Here is a 27,642-nt window from a genome sequence, read left to right as displayed (position 1 = left end):
CCACAAGGCCCGCGAGTCCAATGTTCAGAATAACTCCCAATAACATTTGATTCTATATCCTAACGTGTAATAACATCAGACTTCTCAAAAGCACTGGTTTTGAGAAGTCCCCAGTGGGTAAGTAGGATGTTGTCTTCAAAAAAGCTGCATTTGAAAGGACTAGAAACGCTTCCAGCTTGGCGCACATATAAAATGACACCACCAATGCCTCAACTCAGAGGAAAATGATAGGAAGATAAATATCACACCTGAATGCATTTGCAGAATTAATGCAGTCTCTGCCAGCACGTTTCATAAACATGACCCCAATACAGCATATTAGCAGTAGAACCTCTTAGACCAGGGGTGTCAAACATAAAGCCCGTGGGCCAGAATCGGCCTAGCAAAGACTCCAGTCTGGCCCACTGGACAGCTTTAGAAAATGTTAAGTGGGGCATGGATTCCACAGTAAACATATTAATGTGAATGAATGAAAACTTTATATTTGATAATAAAAGCACAGTCAGAGCAATGAACTACCAGAATATTTTCTGTAGTTTTACACATTTATCATGTAGTTTCACTGGTCCGGCCCACTTTGGACCAATGTGGGCTATGTGTGGTCCACGGTGTAAAATGAGTTTAGCGCCCCTGTCTTAGACCCTCTGCCTGTGGCTGAATGCTGTAGGAGAGCCCGCCTGTTCAGTTTCTGACAGAGCTGCATGAGCACCTGCCTTTTTGTCCTCAGGGTGTTTGACGCTTTCTGGCAGATGTCAGAGCATCTATAGGTGGAATGTAATTTACAGAGCAGCTAACATAATCAAAGCTGACACAAGTTAGGCTGGCAACCAGCCGCAGCTTCACTCCCACAAGAGGCAAAAGTTCAAATTTCCAGAGTACAGAGCAGGATGATTGAATGCCTCGCCTTATCTCCTTATCTATCATGCACGCAATCCCCATTACAAAATTTTCAATCGGCAGTTTTAAAGACATTTCCAAATCTACAAATTCGAACGTGCAAGCAAAAGAGAGTATATGCAGATACATACAAATCTCTCATCGTTAGAGTGGAATGGTCCCCATTGTATCTGTACACAGGAGAAGACACAGCATGACGGATTTCTCGAACAGAGTATTGTTTTATTGGCGTTGGTGGACTGCTCATGCTCTGATCCCCTCTTCCGTGAAAGCTTCGGGACCTCCATCCATGCCCCAATTCTTCGCTGCTTGAGCGGGCCCCTGAGCTATTAGAGCCCCGTCCTGAGTCCCAGGAAGATCCCTCTGATGGGATATCCTCACACAACATGACCACCCTGTTGTCCACATCGCTGACACTTTCTGACAAGTTCCTGATGAAGCCCAGGCTTCCCTTCTTCTTTTTAGACTTCTTCCTCACACTGAGCATTTTAACACCAACAAGAAGGTCCAAAAGCTGTATCGACTGTAGTTAACAGGTGCGTTAATTTGAGCAAATCTTTTTTAAGGCTTGCCCATTGCATGTAAATGCATCCTGGCATTGTCTCAGGTGTCCATCATCTTCAGAGGATCTGCTTAATCCTTTAGCTGTGATCCCTGCTCGAATTCTTTGCCCTGAAACCTAACTTCAGCTGCGTCTCTGCAAATCCACGCTGGAAACCATCACACATGTGCAGAAAACCTGGAAAATCTTGAATTCGCCGGATGAATGACAGTTCGACAGTAGATTACCCTGAGTTATGCCTCAGCACCAAGTAACGTTACACTTTTCATGTAGCAGACACAGAGTGCTACAGTTACGCCCACACACCACACCCCTGACCTGCATGAAAGGCAGCAATGAGCCAGCCTCAGCAGCCTCCTACAAAAAGAAAAAAAACAAACAGTGCAGGTACGAGCTGAAGTTCAAGAAAACTTGCCCCCGCAAGAGTCTTTTCTCTTTTCTTTTCTAATAATGGATCTAAAGAAATACACCTCTGTCTTATGAAATGTAGCTTTTGTCCCATTTGTACTCTGGAATTATGTATGAATACCGTCATTTTAGGACCAACAAAATACTTCACTTCATTTGCGGATATCCTGAGAAATGCACGCATGTTCAATTCCCAGGATAATAACACACAAAGCACCCACTAATTCTACTAAGAAGACCCACAACAGATTTGTGGGATGTAGCATATTTAGGCTTCAACAAAAAGAGCTTTGGATTTAGCTTTTCAAACTTAGGTTCCCAACAATTTAACAAGCCAGCTGCATTTAACGCAGGAATTACCATCTTATAACGCAGCCAAAGGAAGCACAGAGTTACTCGGGGCCAACACCTACCAGTGGTATTCTAAGCCTTAAGGCTTGGAATCTGCATGAAGGCTCTTTATTGAAGCAGCATGAGCATGTGCACAGTCAGGTGCGGAAAAGTATCTATAAGAGGCATTTTTAAAGGGAGATCGTGGCAAAAATAGTCCAACTGTATCACTGAGTTCAAACAAAGTAAATACGTTTGCAGCTATGCACAGTATGTTGAGGCTCTGTATGGAAGGAGCTATATGCTGTGACTTATTGTCTCTTAGTTAAAATAAATCAGCCATAGTAGCTTTTAACAGCCACTTGTGCTTATCATGTCTAAAAAAAATTCTTTCTGTCAATGCTGAGGCCGAGTTTAATTACAGTGCAGGCTTAAACTGGCACTATAAAGTGTAATTTGACATCTGAAAGCGTTCCAACATCACACTCCTGCTCCAGTGCACTCTATACTGAATAAAACTTATGGATGGATGGTTGTGTGTCATGACAAGACCGTGCAAAAAAGCTATGAGAAAGTGCTCCATTCTGGAGACAATGCTATTATGTCAGTCTTAAATATGTTAAGTCTTGTTATGTTGGCAGTGCAGGCTTGGAACAGGGTCGGTACAGGGACCTGCAGCGGGCTTTTCAGTTTGTTCTATGTAATACTAGCATATTTGTTGCCATTGGCGTTGGGCTTATTTTTCATAAAAAAAAAAAACTGTGCACACTCACTAGTGCTTGTGTATGACAGCATTGAAGAGTTTGCCATCCCTCCAGCTGGTGGTGAAGTTGTCACAGCGGATGCCCTGGTAGCCATCTGTCATCCTCTGAGACCAGAGCAGCAGCTTCTCCTTGGCCGTCATGTCTTCTGACTGGCCGTTGACCTGAATATCTGAGATCTGTAACAGTTTCATGCAAAAGAGCGTTAACACTTGTGGAAGACAGAGAGGATTTGTGGCTAACGCAAGGAATGTGGAAGCAATCCATCATTAGTGGAAACCCAAAAGATGCAGTTTAAAGTGGACCTATTATGCTTTTCTTAAATATAGCTGTTTTCGAGAGGCAGCCAATCAGAAGAAAGCTGGTTTGAAAGAAACTTTAGTGGAATTCAAGTTAAAAAATGGAACTGAAAATAGTCACAATAGGTCCAGTTTAAACAGAATTGCTCAACACCACCTTAATTGACACCTTAGTCATTTCACCTTTAATATATTTCATGGCTGAGAACAGAGTGTCTGTGTTTCACAGGAGGTAGTCGAGTTTTGCCTGACGGATTGCTGGAAAACACCACTGTGTCTGTGGCATCTGGATAACGTTTCATTTGGGGATTTTGATGGTAGGAAAGATGAGTCATAGCAGTCTTGGTTTTTCTCTTTTTTTCCAATTTAACTGAGGGTAAATGAAGTGTAAATGGGCGAGCTAAACTCAGATTCTTCTCTTCTAATAGCTCTGTTCTACAGATGCGATAACACTTTAAATATTCAATTCAGTAAAAAAACAAAAATAAGAAAATAAAAAGTATAAAGCCATCATTACTTCATTACTAATACTCACCCCATTACTGTATCTCGAGACTGGCAATTAAATCTGCAATTAAAATCATCCTCCAAAGATTTCTTGGATCAAACCATCTTCTTTCCTTTGTGATCAAGTTAATTTAGGATAATCGGATCAGATTTGTGGGGAGTAGTTTTTCTCTTCCCTTTTAGTCTGGAGCCTTTATGACTCATCAGCAGCCACAGCCCAGCTCTCTTATTTTGCCTCTATTGTATAAAAGTATAAAGACTCTGGGAACGCAGTGTGTATCTAGAGGGCACAATACTATCTTTACCAGAATGCCATAATCAAACCACGCCACTCTCACCTTTTTTTCCCTCTCTGCTTAGCTTCAGCTTTCTGCAATCAAAACCTCAACCATTTTTATATGACTGAGGGTGAGGCCGTGACTATTAGGCTATCACCCAGGGATTTCTGCCTGGCAGCTTTTGGCGTACACAGGAAAGGCAGAAAGAAAGGCCTGGAGATTATGTGGTAGGGCGTGGAGGATGCCATCAAGCTGTGCACTCCAACCTGACACGCCCTCCCCCTGGGAGTCAGGGAGAGATTGACTCACACTAACACACCCTGACAGTGTTATATTTGTTTAAACGGTTCATATTAGCTACTAAACTCTAAATACCTGACTAAAGTTTTTATGTTAAAATAATACTTCTATGAGGAATATGATTTAATGAGAGCAATTGATTAAAAAAAAGTCCTTTATGAGAGGTTTTGAAGAGCAGAGTCCCCTCTGATTGGCTCCAAGGAGATGGGAAGCAGCAGCCGAGAGGTTCAAATCCCAGAGACAGAGGTAGACAGCAATAATATAATGAAACATAACACTGACAGAAGAGGAGACCTGGAAGTGGAGGATGATGGTCCATATTAACCCCAGGGTCAACTTAGGGTTCCCATCAGCTATGTCATCGTTTCTGATGTTAACCAGTTTGACCTAAGAAAGCAAAACACTCACGTTACTTGCAGGATTACAGCTGAAACTATCAGTCATCTTCTAACGATTGATATTCGCAGTCTGGTTTTTAAGGGTTTGATGTATCGTTATACATATCATACCTGCCGATGTCTGAGGAAGTCCAGTGCTATCTGTACATTCTGAAGTTTGTGGAATCGCATGCGGCCTTTCTCTCTAGGCTGAAGAGGTGAAAGAACAGATAAAGAAGTGTTTAGTTACATTGCAGACACTCGGTACTCAGTGCTACTGCCATTAGAAAGGACCAATAGCAACAAATAAAAAACAAAAAATGTATGATGTAAAAATCAAAATGAAAATGAAAAACATTTAATAGAGAGGTGAAATTGTTCTCCTTTCTCCGTCTTAGTCCTTTAGTTTACCAGAGAAACAAAAAAATAAACTTATGGGAAATTTGCATTAGCTAAGCCAAATTTAAGCCATCTGTCAGGAAGCAAATATATAATCATGTTGTGTGGCTTGTTTCTGGGCTTCTCAAACAGAAATCAAGGAGAAATTCTCAAACAAACAGAAATCAAACTAAATATTTTCTTGTATACGTTCACAGCAGCTACATGATGAAAGCAAGCCTGTCAGCACAAGAAACAAAAAAGTCCCAGCAACAGAACTCATCATGGCTTGAAGTTCGTGGATACCATGCGCAGCCAAAGAACCGGAAAAGTGCCGATAAATCATTAAAACAAAAACATAATGCCTACTGTAAGTTCCAAACCCACTCACCAACCGAACGCTCCTGGCCATGTCTCTCTCCCTCGGCTAGCCCCAGCAAGAGCAGTGCAAAGGAGAGGAGGCGAAGGCCAGACGGCAATGATCAGCACACACAGAGGAAGGTTAAAGGAAGGCAAACGGGAGAAGGAGGAGCAGAAAAGAAGAACCGTCGATCAGATAGGAGCACAGTTCACAAACACGCACACAGTCTAAAGTGGTAGCAATGTGTTATAGCTATGGATGCATTGTGAAAATGAGCAGAGCTGAAGCCGGTGGAGGGCAGCAGCAGCAGAAAAGCTTTGTGTACAATTTTGAACCCCAGGATATGAAATACATAAGCGTTACGCAAAACAAAGAGAGAAGTAGAAGAAAGTAATTAAAATATATCGAGTGAAATAGGAAGAAGAGGACGGTACACTGAAAAGGAAGTTAAGAGGTGTTTGCTTAGCGTAGTTCAGCTCAGGTTAAGCTCTTGACTGACAACTTGGCTGCTAATATTTTACATTTTGTTGCCACAGGGGTGGCATTCCAGGTCGACCTCATTAAAGTAATCCTTGTGTAGTTAGTCGGGATTAGGTTTGGGTTTGGATGCTGGAGGACTGCGAAAGAATAACTGACAAAAATCAAGAGACTGTACTCACCAGTGTTTCTCCAGAGAGGACCTCCAACAGCGAGATCAGGTTATGTCCATCTCGAAGGTCTTCATACAGGTCTGTCACATGACGCTGTGACTGTCACGGTGGGGAAAAAAAAAAGGAAAACACAGCAGAGAATATGTCAAAGGGATTCATGATGATACAACTTGGAATAACCTGTTCCACGTGAGATTTGCAAACTCAAATTGTGGTGCAGTTTGCTGAAAGCTGACGGCTTAAAACACCTGCAGAGTCACGTACTGTAAGTTCTCTACAGTGCTTTGAGCACAATTCTACACATGTCAAGAATGCATAGCCACGAGCAGCCAAGCCCGACTGCTGGCAGCTGGCAGCCTGACACATGATGAATAGGACTCTAAATAAAATAAGAGACCATCAAGGGTTAGAAAAAATGATTTAACCTTTTGGATTTCAGTTAACTGAATTCATTGTTTATGCAACAGATGCGCTGTGCTTTTGCAACCAGACAACAAAACAAGTGAGGGAAAGCAAAAAAGACAAGGGAAAGATGTGATGGTGCACAAACATGAGGGAGGGGAGACAGCCTCCATGCAGTGAGATACTGACCAGCTACATATTTACTGCCAGCACCTACCTCTACCCTCGAATGCTGGTGGTAGAGAAGAGAAGAGATGATATGAGTAATGGGGAAAAAGGAAAGGATAGAAACAAGAGAACGAGAAAAGCGTATGAACAGAAATTAAGTGATAGTTGGACTTTGGAGGATTTGATGGTGGACATGATGATAAACTGATGAAAAACAGAATAATTAAAGTACTCTCTTTTTTCGTAGTCTGCAGATATATTGGTCTACTGGGTGTGTTTTCCATGTGGGAAATGGGCCTCAGCCCTAAAATGGAATGAAGGCATATTTTCCCTTGCAAGTTGCAACAGTGACTGATTTATCTTGGCAAGAATTTCCGCACCTTCCTACCATCCATCTATCCATCTTATGATATGCTCCTCCCTGCCTGCAGAGAGAGATGATTAAGCGAAGTGCACCACAGAGCTAAATTTAGGGAAGGGAACCAACACTGCTGCCACTAGAGTTCACTGTTTGCACAATAAAAGCTCTTCTACTTTTTAGGATGGGCCATATTGTTAAAGTCTGCACCCTCTGAAACTGTCTGTCAGGGCTCTCTCCAATCAGATCAGTACCTGTTTACACAATTAAACGATGATGATCCGGTCTTTCTTTGTTAAGTAATGCTGTGATTTGTCCTCTACCTTGCTGAATCTAGCACAGCCATCTATCGCCACTCCTCGGTTACTTTGTCCTGCTGCTGAAAGTTTACTAGGCAAACTGCAGCCTCGGCAGTAAAAAGGAGCTGCTTTCAAGGACAAAGTCATTAGTGCACATGCCTTACACCGGTCCCTCCAGTGGTCTGTGAGCCACTGTCTGGAAGCAACATGCTTAACATGCCTCAGGTTTTATATCATCTTGTGGAGTTCCTCTCATTTTCTTTATCCTTTTTCCTGATAACCATCCTTACAGAGTAGCCTTGATGTGCAACAGTTCAAGGTTCTAGACCTCATCACAAGCAATTTGTAGGCATCTACTAGAAAACAGATGTTCATCCCATAGCTGGTTTGATGTTTCACTCTTGTCTTACGCAAGATGAAGAGATTTATTGAGCTAGGTGGGGTGGAGGGCATAACACTCAATGGCCCTTTACAGCTCTTCATGGTTGCACCCAACCTCCAGCCTATCCCACTCAACCATTAAGCCATTAAATCAGTTTAACAGCGGTTTAACCTCACTAGAGCAGATCAGCACATTCGCACACATACTTTAACGCTTTCCCTCCCAAACGTGTGCATTTGCTTCAGTGAGGTTCTTTACTATGGGCTGTACGTGGTGATAACGCTTCTTTTTTTGCTGCTAATAAACACAGACTCAAACTTTTCTATTAGAATACTGATATAATTCGAATATATACGGATTCATGTTGTCATCCTGAGAAAATAAGTGTTATCTAATGAGCACCTCTCCTTTAACTACACTCGCTTTCAAGTCATGGCAGAAAGTAGTCTGCAGAAAAAGCAACAGACTGAAACTGTACCTGGAAAGGGCACAAACAAATTCTTAAATTCATGTAGTGTTGCAGTATGCGGGTAACTGTAACAATAACTGGATGGGAGTACTTATGAAACTCCCCATGCATCAATGCATGCCTTTCAGTTTAAGGCGTGCACTGATGCCAGTACAGCCACCCCTACCGAGCAGTCTGTGCAGCACATGTGCTACCGTTGGCCTAACCCACCATGGGCTCTGAGCCCAGACCAGAATTTGCCTCTTCAGAGGGAGCTAAGTGAGTCCAGATGTCTGTGACTCACCCTCGAATATTCACAGTGGACACTTAAGAGAAACAAGAGGGAGGAACTGAACTAGGTTCTCATGCAGTGGTAAAAGAAACCATAGCTCTGCACATTTATGGAAAGGATAACACTTTCTTTGTGCTCATTTGTTTCCTCTTTCTTGTTCCATTAAAAAAAAGAAAGAATGGGCCTTATGTCTGTGGAGTGGAGCACTTAATGGTTGTAAATGTAGTGCTGCCAATTGGAGTTTTCTGGAAGAAAAGTGGCACAAGCAGGAATATTTTTAGCACTCTGGGAGAGCGGTATTGTGTTACACGGGGCTAATTTGTCAACCTTAATATGGAGGTCTGAAATGAGGACTATAGTCCTTTTGACTTGACTCGCCTCCTGACCTGTTCACGTGAGCCTTCGGGCCATATTTTGCGAATAGAGAGTGAGACAGGTGAGATTTGAAGAGTGCTGATGGACGGCTTACACACTCTCTCAGCTGATGACAGATGAGACTTCTGGTAAGCCTTCCGATCGCGGTGCTGTGTTAGCACGAAACAAAAAACTGTCTAGCTAATGTATGTTTATGCAAGAAGGGAGGGGGTGAGGGTCGCGGTGGCGGTGTTGGTAATGGTTTCTGCAGAGATGTTAACAATGAACACACGCTGACACTCGTTCAGCTGCTGTAAGATTTTGCTGTTATGTGGTTCTTTGTTCACCTGAGTTTGTGATCTTTAAATTGACACAAATCTTACAGACTGCTGGAGCTCTGTGTGGATTCAACAGGTTCCCCCTGTGCCTGACTGAGCTCTCTACAGGTACTCATTCTTCCAACCGCAGTACAAAAACACACATGTTGGCTTGGCTTGGTGCATAAGTCTGAATGTTCTTCTCTGTGCTAGCCTTATAACAGCTGCAATAGACTCCAGCAACCCTGAATTGTAAAAGCAGTTATATAAATGGATGAATGGAAGAATGCATGGAGTGACGTATGTAATGATCATACGTGGACATAATCCCAGAATACATGAGTTGCAACATTTATACAGCTTTATTCAACAGCCTCCTGTTGTTAAATGAGGGTCAGGGCAATCACTCACTATGCAAACATCTGCAGTTTGACACTGACAAAAGCTATGCTTGTTGCGACAGAAAACACCCGTACACGTGTTTGAACAAAAGGGAAATTTGTTGACACTCTTCTGTGACGTCCACACTTATGTTTCTCCGTCTTTGTACCTTAAGTCATGCTATGGATTGAGCGAGTGTGCGTACAAAAACTTGACCGTCAATGTTGCCTTAGTTACAACACAGAGAAAACCCAGAATAGGTCCTCACCTTTATCAAGTGCTTGTTCACCCACTTTGTGAAGGTCTTTTTCTGGACTCGGTCTCGTTCATCTGCAACACAGAAAGAGCACAGTTAAACATCGGACTCGTAAGACGAGGAAAAGCTAAAACTAATTTCAAAATGAGTAGCATCAGGTGTGCGATTAATGTGTTTCTTGAGTGTATTTCCAGCTGCATGCTAAGGAGGAAATCCCCAAGACTGACTGACAAGACTATTTTTTCCTCCTGTAGAATAAACACAACTCATCTCTGGGTGGAAAACGGCTCTTGTGCTCCTGTTCAAGCCTGCATCTGAGTCAGGGAACATTTGAGACCATTCACTGTCTGTAGATGCACTTCTGTTGTCTAGAACACAGGTTTGTAAGGTCATGTCTCACTCTATGACACCACTGGCAGCTGTGCTCTTAAGACGTAAACAAAAAGGAAAGGATCGAGGCTGCAGAAGTGAAATATTATTAAAGTGTGAAGATACTTGGGCGTGGTAACCGTGCGACATAATAGCATAACTATTAGTCTGCAATTATCCGACAAGAAAGAACAAGGCCTAGGCATGGAATTCACCCTCTAACAAAACAAACCTTCATACTCCCTCTTATTCCTGTTCAGTTCAGGTTTAAATAAAAAAAATAAAATAAAAAAAACATACACACCTACACAAACACAAAAAGGTGTGCCACTACAATCATTTATTATGGACGCAGTAGATAGATGAGTCTGTTTGCTTTCACGTTACCCCACGTGATCTAAAAGTTGTGGTTTACTCAACTGTTCAGACAGGTTCAGGAAGTGCACCACCCAACTTCACTGACCCACTCAGCAATTCCTTCAGATTATGCTAGAATGTCCCACAGACATACCACAAAATCTTATCAGTTTTAATGGGAGTGACCCATCCACCCATATATGTTGACACGCCCAGCAATGAAAAGCAAAGGGTAGTGATTCAGTGCTAACATAAAATAGATGCCCAGAGGCTACCTTTTTTTCCTCTTTAGAGGAAGTTGCCAGCAACTTCTGGACAACTCTGTTATGGAACTGAGTTGCCATGGAAACATCATACTGAGACCACCAGACCTTTAAGCCTGCGTATTTTTCATCTGTACCAGCATTGGAGATAGTTCCATAAACTATCTCCACGCTCATACTTCCTGTCAAAGATGCAAAATTCCACATAAATAGGAAGTGTTACGAGTTGCACCTTGACCTGTGATTGGCTGTGCCCTGTTTTACCTTTTATAATTAAATTACAAATCTTTTCATGTGCTTTTAGAAAGTAAAGGTGAAGGTGAAATTTTCACATGTCACCACACATAAACATGCTTGATTGAGGGGTGGAGTTTATGGTCCAGAAGAGCATATGACTATAATAGAAAACACTCTTTGGAAAAACTACATTTACTGAACTATAATTAACGGTACTTGAAGATGCTTTAACTACATTTCAGAAGAAAATATTTTATCTTCTTTTTATATTTGCAGGTAATAGCACTTTAAGATACATTTTAACACATAGTCAGTGTATACTAGCGTATACTCTGCAAAGGCTCAGTAAAACTGTAAACGGTAAAACAATAGTGTAAGAAACGCTTTTATTTTGATATGTCATTGAAAATAAATATAAAATGTAGTAAGATTTGGTATTAGTACGTGACTGAATTGATATTTTTACTTGAGTAAAAATTGGTAGGTTTACATGAGGACATGCGCAGGATGAAGCAAGGCTTTTACTGAGAAATGACTTTGTGGAAACTTTCAAAAATATCCATCTTCACAGGAATAAAGAACAATTTGAAGGAGAAACAGGAAAAAGAAATGTGATGCATGGAGTGACACATCGTTCATTTTGGCTGCAACCGAGGAGAAACAGTCTGTAGCTGGAGTGACTCACCCCCCCCCAACAAAAAACAACAAAAAAAACACATCAAGCACGCCACACAGCAAAAGTTGTGAATGGGCTCTGCTGACCAATGTGAAATGAGGAAGCTGCTGATGGAAGGAAAGAGTGGACAGCACAGCCCAGCCTGACTAACTGCCACTGGATGTGGAATAATATGCAGCACATGATGCACGCCTGCCACTACAATAAAAGCAAACAATAAGCAGCAAAATAAAAAGATTATCATCTGGCATGCACGCAACGTTTAAAAAAAAAAAAAGTTTCACACAAAGCTTTTCAAGCTCTCGCAGACAAAACGTCTGCAACGGGAACTCTGCCCAGTTTGGGAAATTAACTACACATCTCACCCCTTCCTGGAAAAAAAACACTTAATTTGTGCCCAGAGGCTCCTCACACATGTGGGAACAAACAGATCAAGACTTGCAATTCAGCTATTTTACACTAAGTGCCACCATACTGGTACCTTTCCTGCCGTCCGTGGCCTTCAGCATCCCTTGGTAGTAGCCGTCATCTGAAGGCACCCTCTCCCTGCCAAAGCTGTCAGAGGAGAAATTCCTGTACCTCTGCTGCTGAGAGGTCATTGTCGCCGTTTGTCAGGGCACAAAATAATATTCCTAAATGATAAAATATCCGTGGTGATCTTCCCCTTTGACAGGATCTTTTGCTTTTTACTTGTATCTATCCCTCCAGCGCTACAGTTGGTCCCAGAGTAGGCAGTCCTGTGGCCACAATCTCTTCTTTTTTTCTCTTCTTCTTCTTTTCCTCTCTTAACCTCCTTGCTCCCTCACTGGGTTCGGCTCTGCCCTTCTCTTTCCTCCCTATGTGGTTTTTTTTTCACTCCCTTTTTTCCTCTTTTTCTGCTGCTCACTCTGTTCCCGCGAATGGTGCCTGTGGGCTATGACGTCTGGGCCTGTCCTTATGTGTGATGTGCAACTGTGCATTAGCGGTGGCCCTAGTGTGTAGAGGACACTCTACACACTAGTAAGGTTTGTGGGTGGGGCTCTAAACACACGCCTACCTCTTGCAATGTGAGGCATAAAAAGAAGAAGAAGTAGGAGAGGCGAGGTGTGGCAACCTGCATGTACTATTACTTATTCACCCAACTTGCGCAAGAAAAGACACACGCACATGCACACACACCAGCTGAGTAAGAGGACGCAATAAAGAGCCATAAAAACTGATGCTCATGACCTTTTATGCTTAAGAGTGAATTAAATGTCATTTAAATGACTAAAATGTCCAACAAGAGCCTAAAAAGTAAAAGAGAATTTTCTGAGTATTGTACACACATCTCCGGTTAATCATTATTTATGATTCATGCTGTCAGTCACTGTGATGTAAAAACAGTAGAGATGAGGGATGAAATAGTTTTGAGAAATGCTCTCATAAACCACGCCCTAAACATCTCAGATTTACTGAGAGATTATGACTCCATGTTTGAATGTGCCTGTGCGTGTAATTATTTTCTTTTTCACTACTGGTGACGGAAAAATACATCCTTTTGTTTATTTAAGTCTCCATGTAGAGCATGAAGTGCTGTCAAGTGTTGTATTTCACACTTCTAATCAAACAACACGTCTGTCTTTTCAATTCTATTTCAGGAATCAAAAAGGGGTTTTTTTTGTGTGTGTGTGTGTGTGTTGGGGGGGGGGGGGGGGGGGGGGGGGGGTACTTAGCCAAAGTAACCTCCTTTTCTCAGCTTCACTACACATTTCCTGCTGTATTTAAGGGAACAAAAGATGCATTAATTCCTGCTGTATAAACTAAATGATTTTGCCAGGCAACAAGAGGTTTTTTTGAACAGCAAATTTCATAAAGCGAGCGAAAACATCCCTCTTTTTTTAAGAAAAAAATAGAAAAAGAAGTCACAGGTAAAAATGAATTCTCTTTGACATTTTTTTACTCCAAGTTCCACTAATGTCACTCTGCTTTATCGCCCTGTGGCAATAACTGGAAAGCAATTATTAGAATACACCCTAATGATAGCGCCACAGAAGACGCAGTACAGTTAGCAAAACAACACAGTAATACTGTAGCGTTAGAAACTATGAGGTAAGACTGAAGCAGCAAAATGAGTGGGCCTATTAACATAAGCAATGTCATATTTACTTGATCATGTCTTACTTATTAAGAGGATGGTTTCATTATTGATTACTTTAAAAGTAACATACTATCAGTATGTAGTTTCACATAGTTCCAGCTCTGTGTCTAAAGTTCCACAATTATCAGTTGATCAGAAAACTTTAGACCCTGTTTTCATAACAGTCCCCTATAGAGTTGCTGTACTATGTGCTGACAGCTAAGCTAGAGGCCAGGGTGTGTCTAAATCCTGCCCCCCTTCAGCCTAAGGTTGGTTATATATCCCATTTGCCCCACCATGGCTGAAATCACTTTATCAGGCATCTGAAAGTACATATTTTTTCTTCAGTGTAGTCAGCATGGCCTGTGTGGACATGCAGGCACTTAATGTGTCAGTGTGAGTGTGCTTGTTTGGAGGTGTGTGTGTGCAAGCGATGCCTGACTCATTTGAGCCCTGCTAGCAAATTTGGAGACACACCTTTCTAGTTTCTACATTGTCTAGGCAAGCTGCAGAACTAAGGTGCGGTATGTGGGCAGGTAATTAAATCTGAAACAGGAAAGGAATCCTATCAAAGGCAGAACGTGCTGTGAAAATACTCAAAGGATATGATTTTGAAATGGATGGAAAAAGGTGTTTTTCATCTCCTAACACAAGTTAGAAAAGAAATTGATTTACAGTTGATCTGAGATGCAGAGGAAACGGTAGATGGTAACAGATATCAGTGACGATCTGGCGGGCAAAAGCATACAAGCACCTACTTGACCTGCATTTCTGTCAGTGCGCCCCAGGGTGGCTGTGGCTACAATGTAGCTTGCCATCACCAGTGTGTGAATGTGTGAGTGAATGGGTGGATGACTGGATATGTAAAGCACTTTGGGGTCCTTAGGGACTAGTAAAGCGCTATATAAATACAGACCATTTTACCATTTACTCTCACTGGAAACACTATAGCAAAGGAGACCCAAAGGAAAATGGGCGAAAATGTGGAACATCTTAGTCCTTAGATCTTTCCTCTAAAAAGGAGGCATATCATTAACGTCTCAACATGCTTATTACACTGCTCCTTCATCTGGCTTCATCAAAAACCAGATGGAACACTTGGGTTTTTTATAAGAACGGAGAAAGTGTGGTGAAAATATAGAGAGTTGCTTTTTTTTGATGACAAGTTTGATGATGGACTTGATAAGGGCAGTGGTCATAGTAGTCCCGGATGCAGTGTTGCTGTTAGCATGACTACTAGCAATATAGTACAGTATCTGCTATTCTCTGCCATTAAGATGAGGCTTAGGCTGTCTTTTGTATATACAAAAATCAGACACAAATAAGCTAAACTAAATTTGGGAACATGGTACATATCATGCCTGCATGGTCTGTCCACGACCTGCATGTTAGCATGCTAATGCAAATGCAAATGTTAAATTTTGATTAAAATGTATTTTTGTTATTGATTTTAATTAGAATTTTGTGCATTGTTTTATATTTTTCTGCTATGGTCTTTCTAACCATGTGTTAAAAAGTGCTTTACGAATTAAATTTAGCATTATTTATTATTGTGCATGCTGATATAGCAGAAAGCACCACTAGCATGGCTTTTGACCCTTACTCCTTTTACCACTAATATACTGTATCATCGTGGAAATGGTTTGGTATAATTATCATAAACACATGTGACAACCAATATAATGGGGTTAGGCAGTTCTGTGTGCTAGTGGTCCTGAAACGCTAACTTTGTGTCTTTTAATTAATGGTTGTGTCATTTTAGTTTTGCCCTGTTTGCTATCCTCTCTCTATGCCTGTTTTTCCTCCCCAATGGTACCAGGTTGTTACATAGCTGGAGTTTTGATTTATAATGTTGAAGGCTCCTTGTTTTACAATATAAGTGCCTTGATATATGAAAGTGAACTGAAATTAATAAAAAGAAATCTGTATTTTCACATATATAGATGTAGCCTCGCCAGATGGTGAATTCAAACCCAGGACCTTCTTGCTGTGAAAACTGAAACAGGACCATCACACTGGATTTATGTGCTTTTAGCTGATCCCTGTGACACCGCTAAGCCTTCCACCACTTAAAACTACAACAACCTTCATTTAAGCACTATGGAGCAACAAAGCAAAACAAATTAGAGGACAAAGGAATTCTAGGAATGTGTCATTATGGTCTTTTCTAAGTGCTGAAGCGCAGGGAAAAATAAGGGTTTAGACAGAGGGAGGACGCACAACACCTTTCTTTGCAGAGGATGAAAAAGCTGCGAAACAAGGTTTGCTCCAACAGTTCAGGTTACATGCCTCTCTATCTCTCTCTCCCATGTTTCTCATCGTTGTTTTTAACCCCATGGCTGAATCACAGCAAACGCTATCTCATATTTCTGATACGGTTCGGATACATACAAAAGTCATCAGTGGCATGACCATCCTTCAGAAGGTTCTGATTCACACAGATCACAAGCTGTATTATCCAAGCTGCATACTGAGTACATGACTCAAACATTTAGGCAAGCAGCACACCAAAGCAAACACACCTTAAACCTGCTTAATGTTACCTGGATGAACTCCTGTAAACATTCAGTGGAAATAAAAAGAAAAAAAAGACATAACACAAACTATCTGGCAATTTTAAAGTCATGGAAAACTTATGAGAGCACTGACTTTATGCTATCAAATCCAGTGGTTAAATTGGCCCCTAAGTGTGATAAATGCTGTATTTCTAATCCTGTTCTATTAAGTGAAAACTGAAAACTATGACCAGAGATATCTGTATATGTTTTTACATTTTTACACTTTACATCTTTATTCAGATATAAACAGATGTTATGCAGAAGTTAATGATTGGCAATGTAATTTTAAAAAGCTACATTACACAAGTAAGACCCATTCTAATCACAGTTAGTCATAGCTGTGCTGTGACACACCGTACAGTTATCACTGCCAGCCATCATCAGCCTGACAGCAGACTTTGGATGATGTTGTCAGAACCAGCTCTAGTGATGAAACTCCAAACCCAATTTAACTCAGACTCAACAGGCCTTCAGATTAGCCACGGCATCTGAGGTTTAAAATAGCGCGGTCCTGAGCTTTGCAGGAGTCTGTGGAAAGCACCGCATCTGGGGTCATGTTACTTGTTAATGTGCAATTCTGGTGACTGAGATGTAACTTAGTTGACTGACTAGCACGCGGCGGCTAACGTTTAAAAGCAGCATGTGTCTCCCCCTGCAGGTCACAATGCAGTCATTTGGCTGACAATGTACACATTAACAAAAGTACCTGAAAATGTTTCAGATAAATCAGATAAATAAAAGTTAAATAACACAAGATAGTGTAAATGGAACTATTTAAATTCTTGGCAATCATATAAAAAATGTAACTGAGTGTAAATCAAAAAAACATTTGATGATTGTCAAGAAAATAAAAGATTTTTTTTAAGTACTAATCGGCTGAAATTATTTTTAGGAATTAAAAAAGAAAAACAGTCAGTATCACATGTGGTATTTCCATCTGCTAAATCACCCTCAACACTTTTTTGAAAATGTGGAGAGAAAAAAAAAGGGAACTTGAGAGACGCTTCTATGACAACATCCACAAATATACAGCACTGTGTTTCTCAGTGGTAACTATTACTGAGTCTTACTCATGGGTGTGTTTTTAGGCAGAGACAGAGGGGTTTCCCATAACTGACTATTTGACGAAAGGAAAACGCCACCCTCGCCTCACATGACACTTTGGTCCTCCACTGGCTGAAGGTAGTGAAATATTCTGACCACTAGATGGCACCAGAGTACAACCACACCCACCTGCTTTACACTACATTCAGTCATCCACCCATTCACACACTGGTGATGGCAAGCTACATTGTAGCCACAGCTGCCCTGGGGCACACTGTCGGAGCCGGGGCTCGAACCGGCAACCGATTACAAGACGAACTGCCAACTCTTGAGCCACGATCGCCCATAGAGGGATGGACATGGTCAGCAACAATACTCAGCTAGGCTGTGGTGTTTAAATGATGCTAAAATTTGCTCTAACTGTGCCAAGGAAATACACCAGTACACCACCAGTATGATCCTGAGCTGCTGAAACAAGGCAGGATGGATCCAGGCTTTTGCATTGTTTCTGCCAAATTCTTACCCTAACATCCAAATGTGACATTAGAAATTGAGGCTCCGTTAGCTGAAGGAGAGGCAGCTGGTGTGGTCTTCTGCTGCTGTGGCCCATCTTCAGGGTTCGACATATTCTGTGTTCAGAAATCTTACTGCATATCATAACCTTGGTAATGAGAGGTTATTTGAGTCACTGCTCCGTCCCTATTAGCTTGACGCAGTCTGGCCATTCTACTCTGGCATCAACATGGCATTTTTGGTCAGAGAACCACTGCTCACTGGATATTTTCTTTTTTTCAGCCTTCTCTCTGTAAATGCCACTAGATCAGCAGTTTCTAAAATACTCAGATACATTACAACTCAGAAGCATGCCACATTGAAATCACTTAAATCACCTTTATTCCACATTGACATACTCAGAACTTCAGAGGGTTGTTTTGACCATTTCTACATTTCAGTTTCTGGCATATGATGAGCCACATGTACCTGAGAAAGTTTCCAGTGAGTGCAATCCAGAGAAAAGAATGAAATAAATCAGAGGTGCCAGAGAAATCTCTGAAGTCCAGAAAACAATATTGCAGCCCTATTCAAAACAGACACTTTAAATTCGTGCAAACAAATTACTCCATGGATTCAGGAACACTTCAGAAAACTATCATCACTGAATAAAGTTCATAACTGAATCCACAAATTAAACTTAGAAGTCTGTCTCACAAAGAAAACACATGTATGAACAAGATTCATACATGTCTTCTCTGGGCTGCAATAAGGTAAAATGAGGGAAACCATAGACTTCCCAGGGTTATCCAGGTTATTATTAATGTATAGATAGGAACCCAGCATCAATCATGGTGTCAGGATTCAACAGTGCACATTTGCGACATCTGCAAAAGAACCATTAATGCTTAACAATATAGGTTATGGAGCAATTCGAGCTGCCATCCAGACAAAATCTTTCATTTCAGCAAGATAATGCAAAGCTACACTACGACAGCATGTGTTTGTAGCACAACAGTCCTCATGCTCCAATGGCCTGAGCACTGTCCTGACATGTTACCCATCAAAAACATTTGACACATAATGAAATGAGGCTTCAAACTTTTGAAAAGCTAAAATCCAATCAAGTAAGATAAAGACGTTACGCCAGAGGAATGAGATAAGGTCAACATCACATTACACAGCAACAACAAAACACTTTTAGAAGATAAGAGCACAGGTTGCACGAGTTGCACAAGCATTTCCAAGTGTTATAACAGAAGTGATGGTGGGAAGTATTAATTGTATTGTTTTATGGCAGATGCATATGAAAAAAATAAATAAATACACACACACACACACACACACACACACACACACATATATGTCATTGCAAAGAGTCTGTAATTAGATCTGTTTCAAGTCATACAACTATGTTCATAATTGCCATTTTTGAAATATCTTCTAATTGCATCTGGACTTGAAATTTTTATGTGAAAGTAATTCCATAAACTATAAATGTAGTTTACCCCCAACCTTCCGTCAGTCTCTCTGAGCAGGACTGTCTTGTACCACCCATGGAACATTCAACACAATGAAAAACACAACACACCAAACTCCTCCCTACCGTGTCCTATAAATCGAGTCTCACCACTCACCTGTACAACACATCTTGCTGTACAGGTATCTGGTTCGTTCTCCATGCGAGCTCATCTCATGCAGATAATTCCCTCGCTCAAAGTTCCACATCCCAGCCATGCTGATGCGAATGGAAGTGTACACAGGTAGCCTTTTGTGTTTCAGGTAAACTGTGCCAGCTGGTGTAAATACTGGAAACAGGAATGACTTTCAAACAGAAAGTCGTTTCTTTGAGGGGGGCAGGGCCCAGCCCAGTGCTGGGCTCTTTTAAGGACAAACACAATAGACAGCAGACTGGTAGCTCAACATAATTTTCATAGTTTAATTATGACGTCCTTTGACTTATTAGTCATTTGGTTGAGCATATCTGCTCCATGAGAACCATGACAAATGTAAAACTGGAAGCAAAAGCGCTTTGTTGCCCTACAGCCATCCATTTATCAGACTGTCACTCGTCTAGAGTCAGTTTACAGTTTGTACAAGCATTTAAAAAAGAGGTGTTTGTGCACCTGCAGGCACGTCGGTTTGTGAGACTATTATGAGGCTTCACTGCATCTTTAATGCTAATCCAAGATAGCAGACTAGACTTCTGTTGTGTTATGATTAGTATTTAGTCCAACTGCTTTAACCTGAAACTTTCGTCTCTCACTGCTTTTTTCACCTTGCAAAAGCTGAGTTTCAATAGCCTGCATCTTGCCAGAATACAATGTATTTATTCAGATTAGTCCCCAGTGCTGTCTGAAAATCTTCAAGCTTAACAAATCCTAAGGCACATAATCCTGAAAGTAAATACAGTGAATATGCCCCTACCCATTACCGGTTTACTTTAGGATCTGGATATTTAGGACGGGACAAAGCGCAGTAAAATGTTGAAGGGAAAGTGCAGATCACTGATCTCTGACCCAGGACTACCTGTGTGCCAGGATCTTATCACACTGGACGCTGATACGGATACTTTCACTTGACCTCCTTGATTTTATTTTACAGGAAACTTTAATGTTTTGACATCAAATAAAAAGATAACGATAATGTTGACAGGGACATTAAGACCTTCACACTGACAGCTAGCATTTGCAGTGCCACACTGGATTCTTGGACTCTACTAAATTAGCATTATATGACTCACTGTACAAAATAACACTTGTTGACTTAATTCTGGGCCTATGAATTAATATATCATCTCAAACAAGCTGTTTTAGCTCCCTTCACTGTCCCTTTATCCACTTTTCTTTGAAAAAAAAAAAAGATTTGTATAGCATGTTGGTGACGCTTCTGTGCTATATGACAAAAAAAGCATAATTAATCTGCCTTAAGGAGGGGGTCAGATCATAGAAATCGTATTTGTTTCTATGATCCCTGTGCTGCTCATAAATAAATCAGCTCTATACGAGCTCCATCTGACTGTGTGTCTCATCACAGCTTGTTCATTATTCCCAGAGAACATGAGAGCTGTATCCAAACCGGCTTCCATAAGCCCCTAAGGAAAAAGTGTACTGTTTAATTTATGACTCATGCCCACTGGTTTACCAGCACCAACCACAATGGTGGAGGCCATTTAGACTTTTTTTTTTATATACTCACGAGCCCTGGAAAAAACAGACACATACAGACCCACACACACTGCTGTACTGTATTGTAAGTAGTAATTGGATTGCTCCAGAATAAAACTCCTGCCTGTTTCCAGGAAGAATGTTGGCTTTTCCATGAACCAAGCCAAAGCCATAACCAGAAGTCAACCATCACAGCCCACACAGCTATGAGAGGGCCCCACATGTAGCTCTAAACGAGCATTTGCTTGGTGATTGAATGTCATCCATGCGCTTAGCGTGTCAAACCGGATGTTACACTTCACAGCGTTCTGTAAAAACTCTGACACCTTCTGGGCGACTGCAGAAGAGTGCTGGAGCAAGAGCTTTCCATAGCTACAGCAGCTACATGTTACGCCTGAAAATTCTCAACCGATCATTTATGCAAAGCAGTTTAAGCAAATTAACAGTCTGGTTCCAAAACAGCCATCAGCCAATGTAAATAGTGCGACAGATCTGGGTTCTGTTGCACCATAAAATATATTCATCCTGATTTTGATTGTCTGTGTGAGGGCAGACAAACAGAGATGAAAGGTCAAAGCTCAGGAGGAGAATGCAGAGTGAGGCACCTTGTGTGTGACTCACAGCATTTTTCCCCCCGCCCCCACCCTTCTCACGGAGTAAAATGCCAGCATCAGCGTTTCCATATCTGCACATGCAGCCTATCACGGTCAATAGCATAAGACCAGAAGCTAAATCACAAGTGGTCAGACCGTGTGGTGTCTGCTCTCACTCCTGTATAAGTGATAGCTCGAGCCATTGAGCTAGTGAGTGGATAGAGGACAGAGCTGTCATCATGAAGAATGGGTGCCAGTGAAAAATAGGACAGCTAAGAAAAAAAAAAGCCCCCCGATGGGTCTAGACCGAAGGGGACAGATCAGCAGGAAGAGCAGCTGCATTAATGCTTCAGTATCAAAGACAATAAAACATTATCCAAAAGGACATCATAGAGTAAATGTCAGGGCACATAACACGAAACTACAGCCAAAGCAACTGGGCATCAAATATTCGTCTTCGTGTCCTTAGAGTAGTGAGTCAACTTTGAAGAATATTACATTTTGCGTAGTGTTGTGTAGGTCAATGCATTCTTTAGTGTTGCCTAATGCCATTTTAGCCATGGGAAATGAAGTTAACGTTTGCTTTACGCCCTGCATGAAAGCATCTCGGCCAGCTTTCTTTTTCGAGTTGTCTCACAACAAGCGCTTTCCTTTTACTCCTATCTTAGACTGATAACATTAACACTTCCCATGAGCAAGAGCAAGATACCACGCTCTCTAACTTTAAACTTTATCATGATAACAACGATGAGCCATGGCAGCTAAACTACAGACACTTTGGAAATCACTCAGGACTACTAGTGACACCTTAGACATCTTAGAAACCTGGGTTTCGAACAGGGTTTGGACTGATCAATAACCAGACTTGCACAAGCATGTCTTAAAATTTAAGCAATTGAGTACTTTTGGGGTATCGTGTCAACAACGACTCGTGTAAAGGCATTGGATCAAACAAGATATTATTTAGTGTAGGACTGTATTATCTGTTAGCTGTTCTGTGCACACAAAAGCTACATTTATCCAGGATAAACCAAAGAAAAAGTCATCAAAGTGTTGACTCATGGATGCAGCATCTCTTTTGTAACACTGCTAGGGTTTCAAAAGCTACCGGCTGGTTTGGAAATTGGCAGTGCCTCAAACCAAGCAGGTGTACTGAACCACTACCGGACTTTTTTTAAAGAAATACAGGAACAACCTTCAGCAAGAACACACATCCACACTCAAAAACAGACAGAGACATATTGATCTGAAAGCAAACATGGCCCAACAGGTTTGGGAGGGGCCTTACCACCAACTGAATTACCAAAACACTGCTCAGCTACAATACCGTGCAGCAAAAGAGCTTCTGTGGAAGTTCAGCTAGGTGGAGAAAGGGCCAGTACGCATCTATGTTGTGTGACCGGTCAGACCTACGTGTCTCAAGAACCTGCAACAGGCTTCTCATGCTGTCTGGGAAATATGGCGGTGTAAAACTGGCACATTATGGCCTGGTGGCACCTTTGACCTGTCACAACTGACAAATTTTCAAGGTTCCACATGACCTATACAGACAGTAAACATGCTAAATGTGAAGCTGCGCAGAAGAGAGTTTTAGGTTTAGTAATGTGACCTCTTCAGATCAGTATCACCAATGCAACAGAAAATATCTCTAGTAATCTCTTGTCAGACACAGAGAGGAAGAGATGAGGCAAATATATTTTCTGATATCTAGCTGCTTTACCCTGAAACTTTAGTATCTCACTGCTTTTTTGTGTAAACTTTGAAAGAGCTTCAATACCTTACATCCTGCCACAGTTATGGTTACTAAATGCCCCAAAATGAGCAGCCTGGGAAGAGTGGGTCATGGGTGGCTTTCCAGCATTAGTCTGGATAGAGATAACGTAAAGGGTGTGAAGAAACAAGCCTCGTGACAGGTGGGCCTTCATTAGGAGGGGGAGGGATGGCAGAGGCGTGGCAGGGACATTTGAAACTGCAGGGTCTCTCTGCCCCCCACCCCCAAAAAAAGATGTTTTCAGAACTTAAAATCACCTCAGTGATTATAATCATTATATCATCAGGATTTTTTTGTTTATTAGGAAAAAGGATTTTGTTATGATTACAGCATCCTTCAAAAGTTTTATGACTTAAAAAAGACTGAAACAGCACATGATGACAATTCAATTTGTTGTATGGCAGGACCTAAAAAAAAACAACTCAACAGGTGACATGGTGATATAAACAGTAGTACAAATCCAGGACTTTAGCTGCCACCTGCTGACATTTCTTAACAAAATGCGTTGGTATTGTGCTGGATGCCAACAGGTGTCCATGAATATGGAGACTTTGGAACAGGTGGACTTGTTTAAACACTCAAAAAAGGCAGAAGTTATCTTTTTAATTTTGTGGATTTCTTTCAAAATGTAATTCTAATTTAACTGAAGAGGATTTAGAGAATTATTGCAAAACAAAACATGGCGCAATGCTAAATGGGTGGATGAAAAAAATGTAAATTAAATGAATTACACAGAGCTAGTTTTACAGCAATGTGAAATAGCCAGGAGAGACCCACAACTATCTGACACACACAAGGGCACATTTAAACACGCTGTATGAGCCGCTGCTGATTGTTGACTTCCATCAGATGTCACAAGAGGTAATAGCAGGGGTGGGGGTACTGCAACCCCCCTCCTCCCAAATTCTCACCCTCACCCTCCTTCACTTACATACCATCAAATAAATGAAAATACAGAAGGCAGCCAAGAATTTCCTCACAACAGCTCAGTCACACTGTGAACAACTATGAAAGGCAATCCATGCCGCAGTAGCTGTTTGTGATGGGAATGTGTGTGCCTATGTCCTGTTAGAGTGAGTGTGTACGCACAACAACAAGACATTACCCACTGCCTTTGCCAAAATCCCAACAACAGTCATCAGCCAGGAAGACAAGCACAGTTAGACACAAAGACACAACACAGAAACTTCAATTGTGTGACCTACCAGGTATGATCTTCATCTAAAAGAAGGTATGTGGAAAGAAGAGGAGGACAAGGGTGAAGAAAAAAACAACAAGCTGGACAGAGGGAGAATGAGGAGGACAAGAGAGGCGCGTGCTTGTTTGCCCCGACTGCCTTGTTTCTCCCTGGTCTTGAATTTTGACAGGCTGTGCCTGCTGCTTGAATCCGTCAGCCTGCTCTCCTTTGGCCAGGGGAGGAGGGATGACACACCAAGCCTGGGGAAGGGGGCAGGGGTGAGGGGTTCTGAGGGCTGCCAGGGGGGAGAAAGAGGGCTGGAGCTGACTGGGGGTTATAAATATCCACTAGAGCCAGATGATCACACAGTGCTCACACTTAGAAACTGATGGAAGCGCTCTGGCGGGACACTTGGCTGTTCTCGTCCTTTAGAGACACCCTCCACAAGCAAGCCCTTCCATCCCCCCTCCCCTCCCTCTCTTTCTCTCTCTTTCTCTCTCTCTTCGAGGATGATGGTGGGAACTGTTTAGGTCACACCTCTCACCCAGAAAACACATCACATGTCAGAGCTCTCTTAGGCTTAACATAATCAAATCATTTGAGTAGTAAGTAAAGTACTCATCCCAATTAAACCACAGGAAAGTGTGACACACTGATACAACCGAATACAAGCTGAATTTAAACACACAGAAATACTGCGGCTGGAAAGTCTGGCAGTAGATGAGATGGATTAAACTGGATCTTATTCAGTAAAACACAGTTTAGTGATGGATGCTCTAGAGAGCAAGGCTGGTGACCTCAGTGTTCATCCCCTTATTGCTGCGGGATCATATCAATGCACGATATTCTCTAAATATAGTAAGTTCTAATATATGCATTTGGCTTGGGCAATTGTAGTGCTGACGACTGGCTCCACTTCTCTACACTGCTAAAAGCAAACCTGTCTGGAGAGCAGAGTGAGGACTGCATTCTGTTGTGAAATGCTGACATTATGTATGGATGTTCTATAGTGAAATGAAAGCAGCTGTACTGAGAAACCATTGAGCAGAATTAGACAGGATTGCAGGAAATCCTTCATCAACAACTTTATGCGCAGCAATCCCAAACTCCTGAACTCAACAGGCTTTCTACACACACATGAATCATGTCAGGACACATGGCTGAAAGGTATTCTAAGCTTATGTCCCTGGGGAAAATACCAGTAGCCTTACTCTTCAACCACACTGTGTAGTGCAGATATTCATTCTTGTAAACAAGAATGCTCCTCCTCTACTCACTAAGCTGGTGAGAAAATACTGGATAAAATTAGGGTTTTATGAACTTTAAAATGAAGGCCAAACTCGCATCCCTCTCACTCAACTGTAGTCACATTAGTCTGGTCTTCTAATAAAGTCTAACATGCACCCTGGGAAATGACTAACGTCATAACCAGTTTGGCCAAACCCTCAATATATTCCACATGTTATCAATCCTGTTTCCAAAGTTTGGCCTATTGTGAGTTAACCATTACACTGCCACAAGAGATCCTCGATCCTGCATCACTCTCCAGCTCCTGCTATAGCATACCATTTAATCTGATATCAAGCACTCTGCGCACGTAAATGCGGCAATTCAAAGTAGCAATTTGAACGCACAAACAGCTGCTGGAATGGGATTCTGTTTCACTTTTCAAATAGGCCTCATAAATATTCACCTTTTGTGACTCCTGTTCTATATTTGTGCCATCATTTTTCCAAAAATTTGCACTTAAGCCACGAAGAAATCATCTCAGGTTTCATTTCAACATCCCTTAATGATCAAAATGTCTGTTTGGTCTGCAGGTGTCATAAATTTTGAAGTGTACTCCAATATCTTCTGAGACTCCGAACTAAATATCAGAAGGGGTTTCACAGGCAGAGTCAGCAGTTAGAGACATGCAACAGCTAAGGTCATTTACTTTGTTTTGAGCAAAACAGCACCGTGGGCCAAGCGGCAAAAGCGGCAGCAGGAGATTAAGTTGCCAGTTTGCAACACAGTCTGCTGACAGACGCCAAGAGTTTGTCTCTCACTTTTTCCCTAATTTTTTTTTTTTCTTTCAACAGAGAGGTCACGCACATGAATCAACTCCAAAATTTGCAAATCGCCCGGGGTGAGTCACGACATTAAAATGAAGTGGCACCATAATGAGAGACACAGAGCTGAAGTTCACTGTAGCTGTTCATTTATCCAATCACACAAGTATGCACCGGGCACCATTTCAAAGATGAAAACATGGAAGACCCTCAGCGGCACGTCTGTGATGTGATTTACTCAAATTGTGCCTGGTGCCATGTCCGCGCCGAGTTTAAACAGTGTGTACAGTCCACACAAAAGTGCTTACTACTCAGATTTAGTTTAAGTGCATCCGGAAGGCCACATTTGATGAAAACTGTTACTCTGAAATTCAAACCAGCTTATAGTCGCTGCTTTGAAAGCAACATTTTTGTGGCATAAGTCACATTTCATTCAGTACGTTCCTCCTTCCTAGTTTCCGCATTACTGATGCAAAGTAAGCTTGTAACAGAAACTGGAGGAGCACAAAAGTATGCATACTTAACTGCAAAAATATCCAGTGATGAGCTTTGTCTACCGACTGCCACTTAATAAAGCAACATACCAAGAATACTACACTCTAGGAATAAAGGTAGTAGAATCAGTATTTCTGGAAACCACTGCTCTAACAATCCATATGAGGTCAAATTAAAAGCAAAAAAGAAAAAAAAGTGGCTTTTTTATTACATGATAACAAATCTGAGCTCCTTTCAAAGACTTCTGCAGTGGAGTTGCAGCATTAGGTCTATGTGACAGATGAATATGGTTGTTAATGGACAGCAGATGTCAGCAGTGTGCTGCTGTGTGTGATGTGTGAAAACGTCACAGATCAGAAAGACCTCCGTAGTAAAAGTCAAATTAAAATCTTTGCGATAGTTCACCATGGCAATGATCAGCTCTTCATCTACAATTCAGGTTTCTTCTAGATACCAAAATGCACTGCAGAGAAGCAGAGTTCTGCTTATAATGAGCTCTATAAATGACTGTGTTTGTGTACAGCTGTCA

The 27,642-nt window shown here is 41.5% G+C and overlaps 1 protein-coding gene across 5 annotated transcripts in view; it reads right to left on the bottom strand.

Annotated features, from left to right (window-relative positions):
* LOC146563661 (plectin-like) overlaps positions 1–27,642 on the bottom strand; it is a 111,071-nt gene that overhangs the window by 27,494 nt on the left and 55,935 nt on the right. For 3 of the 5 annotated variants that reach the window (XM_085290889.1, XM_085290885.1, XM_085290886.1), the window contains exons 2-6: positions 9,778–9,839; positions 6,118–6,207; positions 4,852–4,929; positions 4,637–4,729; positions 2,971–3,137 (exon numbers count right to left, since the gene is read on the bottom strand). In XM_085290889.1, the coding sequence (XP_085147015.1) occupies positions 2,971–3,137; positions 4,637–4,729; positions 4,852–4,929; positions 6,118–6,207; positions 9,778–9,839 (490 nt within the window). Of the gene's footprint in view, positions 1–2,970; positions 3,138–4,636; positions 4,730–4,851; positions 4,930–6,117; positions 6,208–9,777; positions 9,840–12,148; positions 12,714–27,642 lie in introns of those variants that run through there. The other 2 variants (XM_085290887.1, XM_085290888.1) reach the window with 1 other exon arrangement.

The sequence above is a fragment of the Mchenga conophoros genome, linkage group LG11 (assembly GCF_057382185.1).
Source record: "Mchenga conophoros isolate Kocher_MC1m ecotype Shallow Benthic linkage group LG11, M_conophoros_male_GT1.1, whole genome shotgun sequence".
NCBI classification, from domain to species: domain Eukaryota; kingdom Metazoa; phylum Chordata; class Actinopteri; order Cichliformes; family Cichlidae; genus Mchenga; species Mchenga conophoros.
This window is presented reverse-complemented; position numbering and strand designations above follow the sequence as displayed.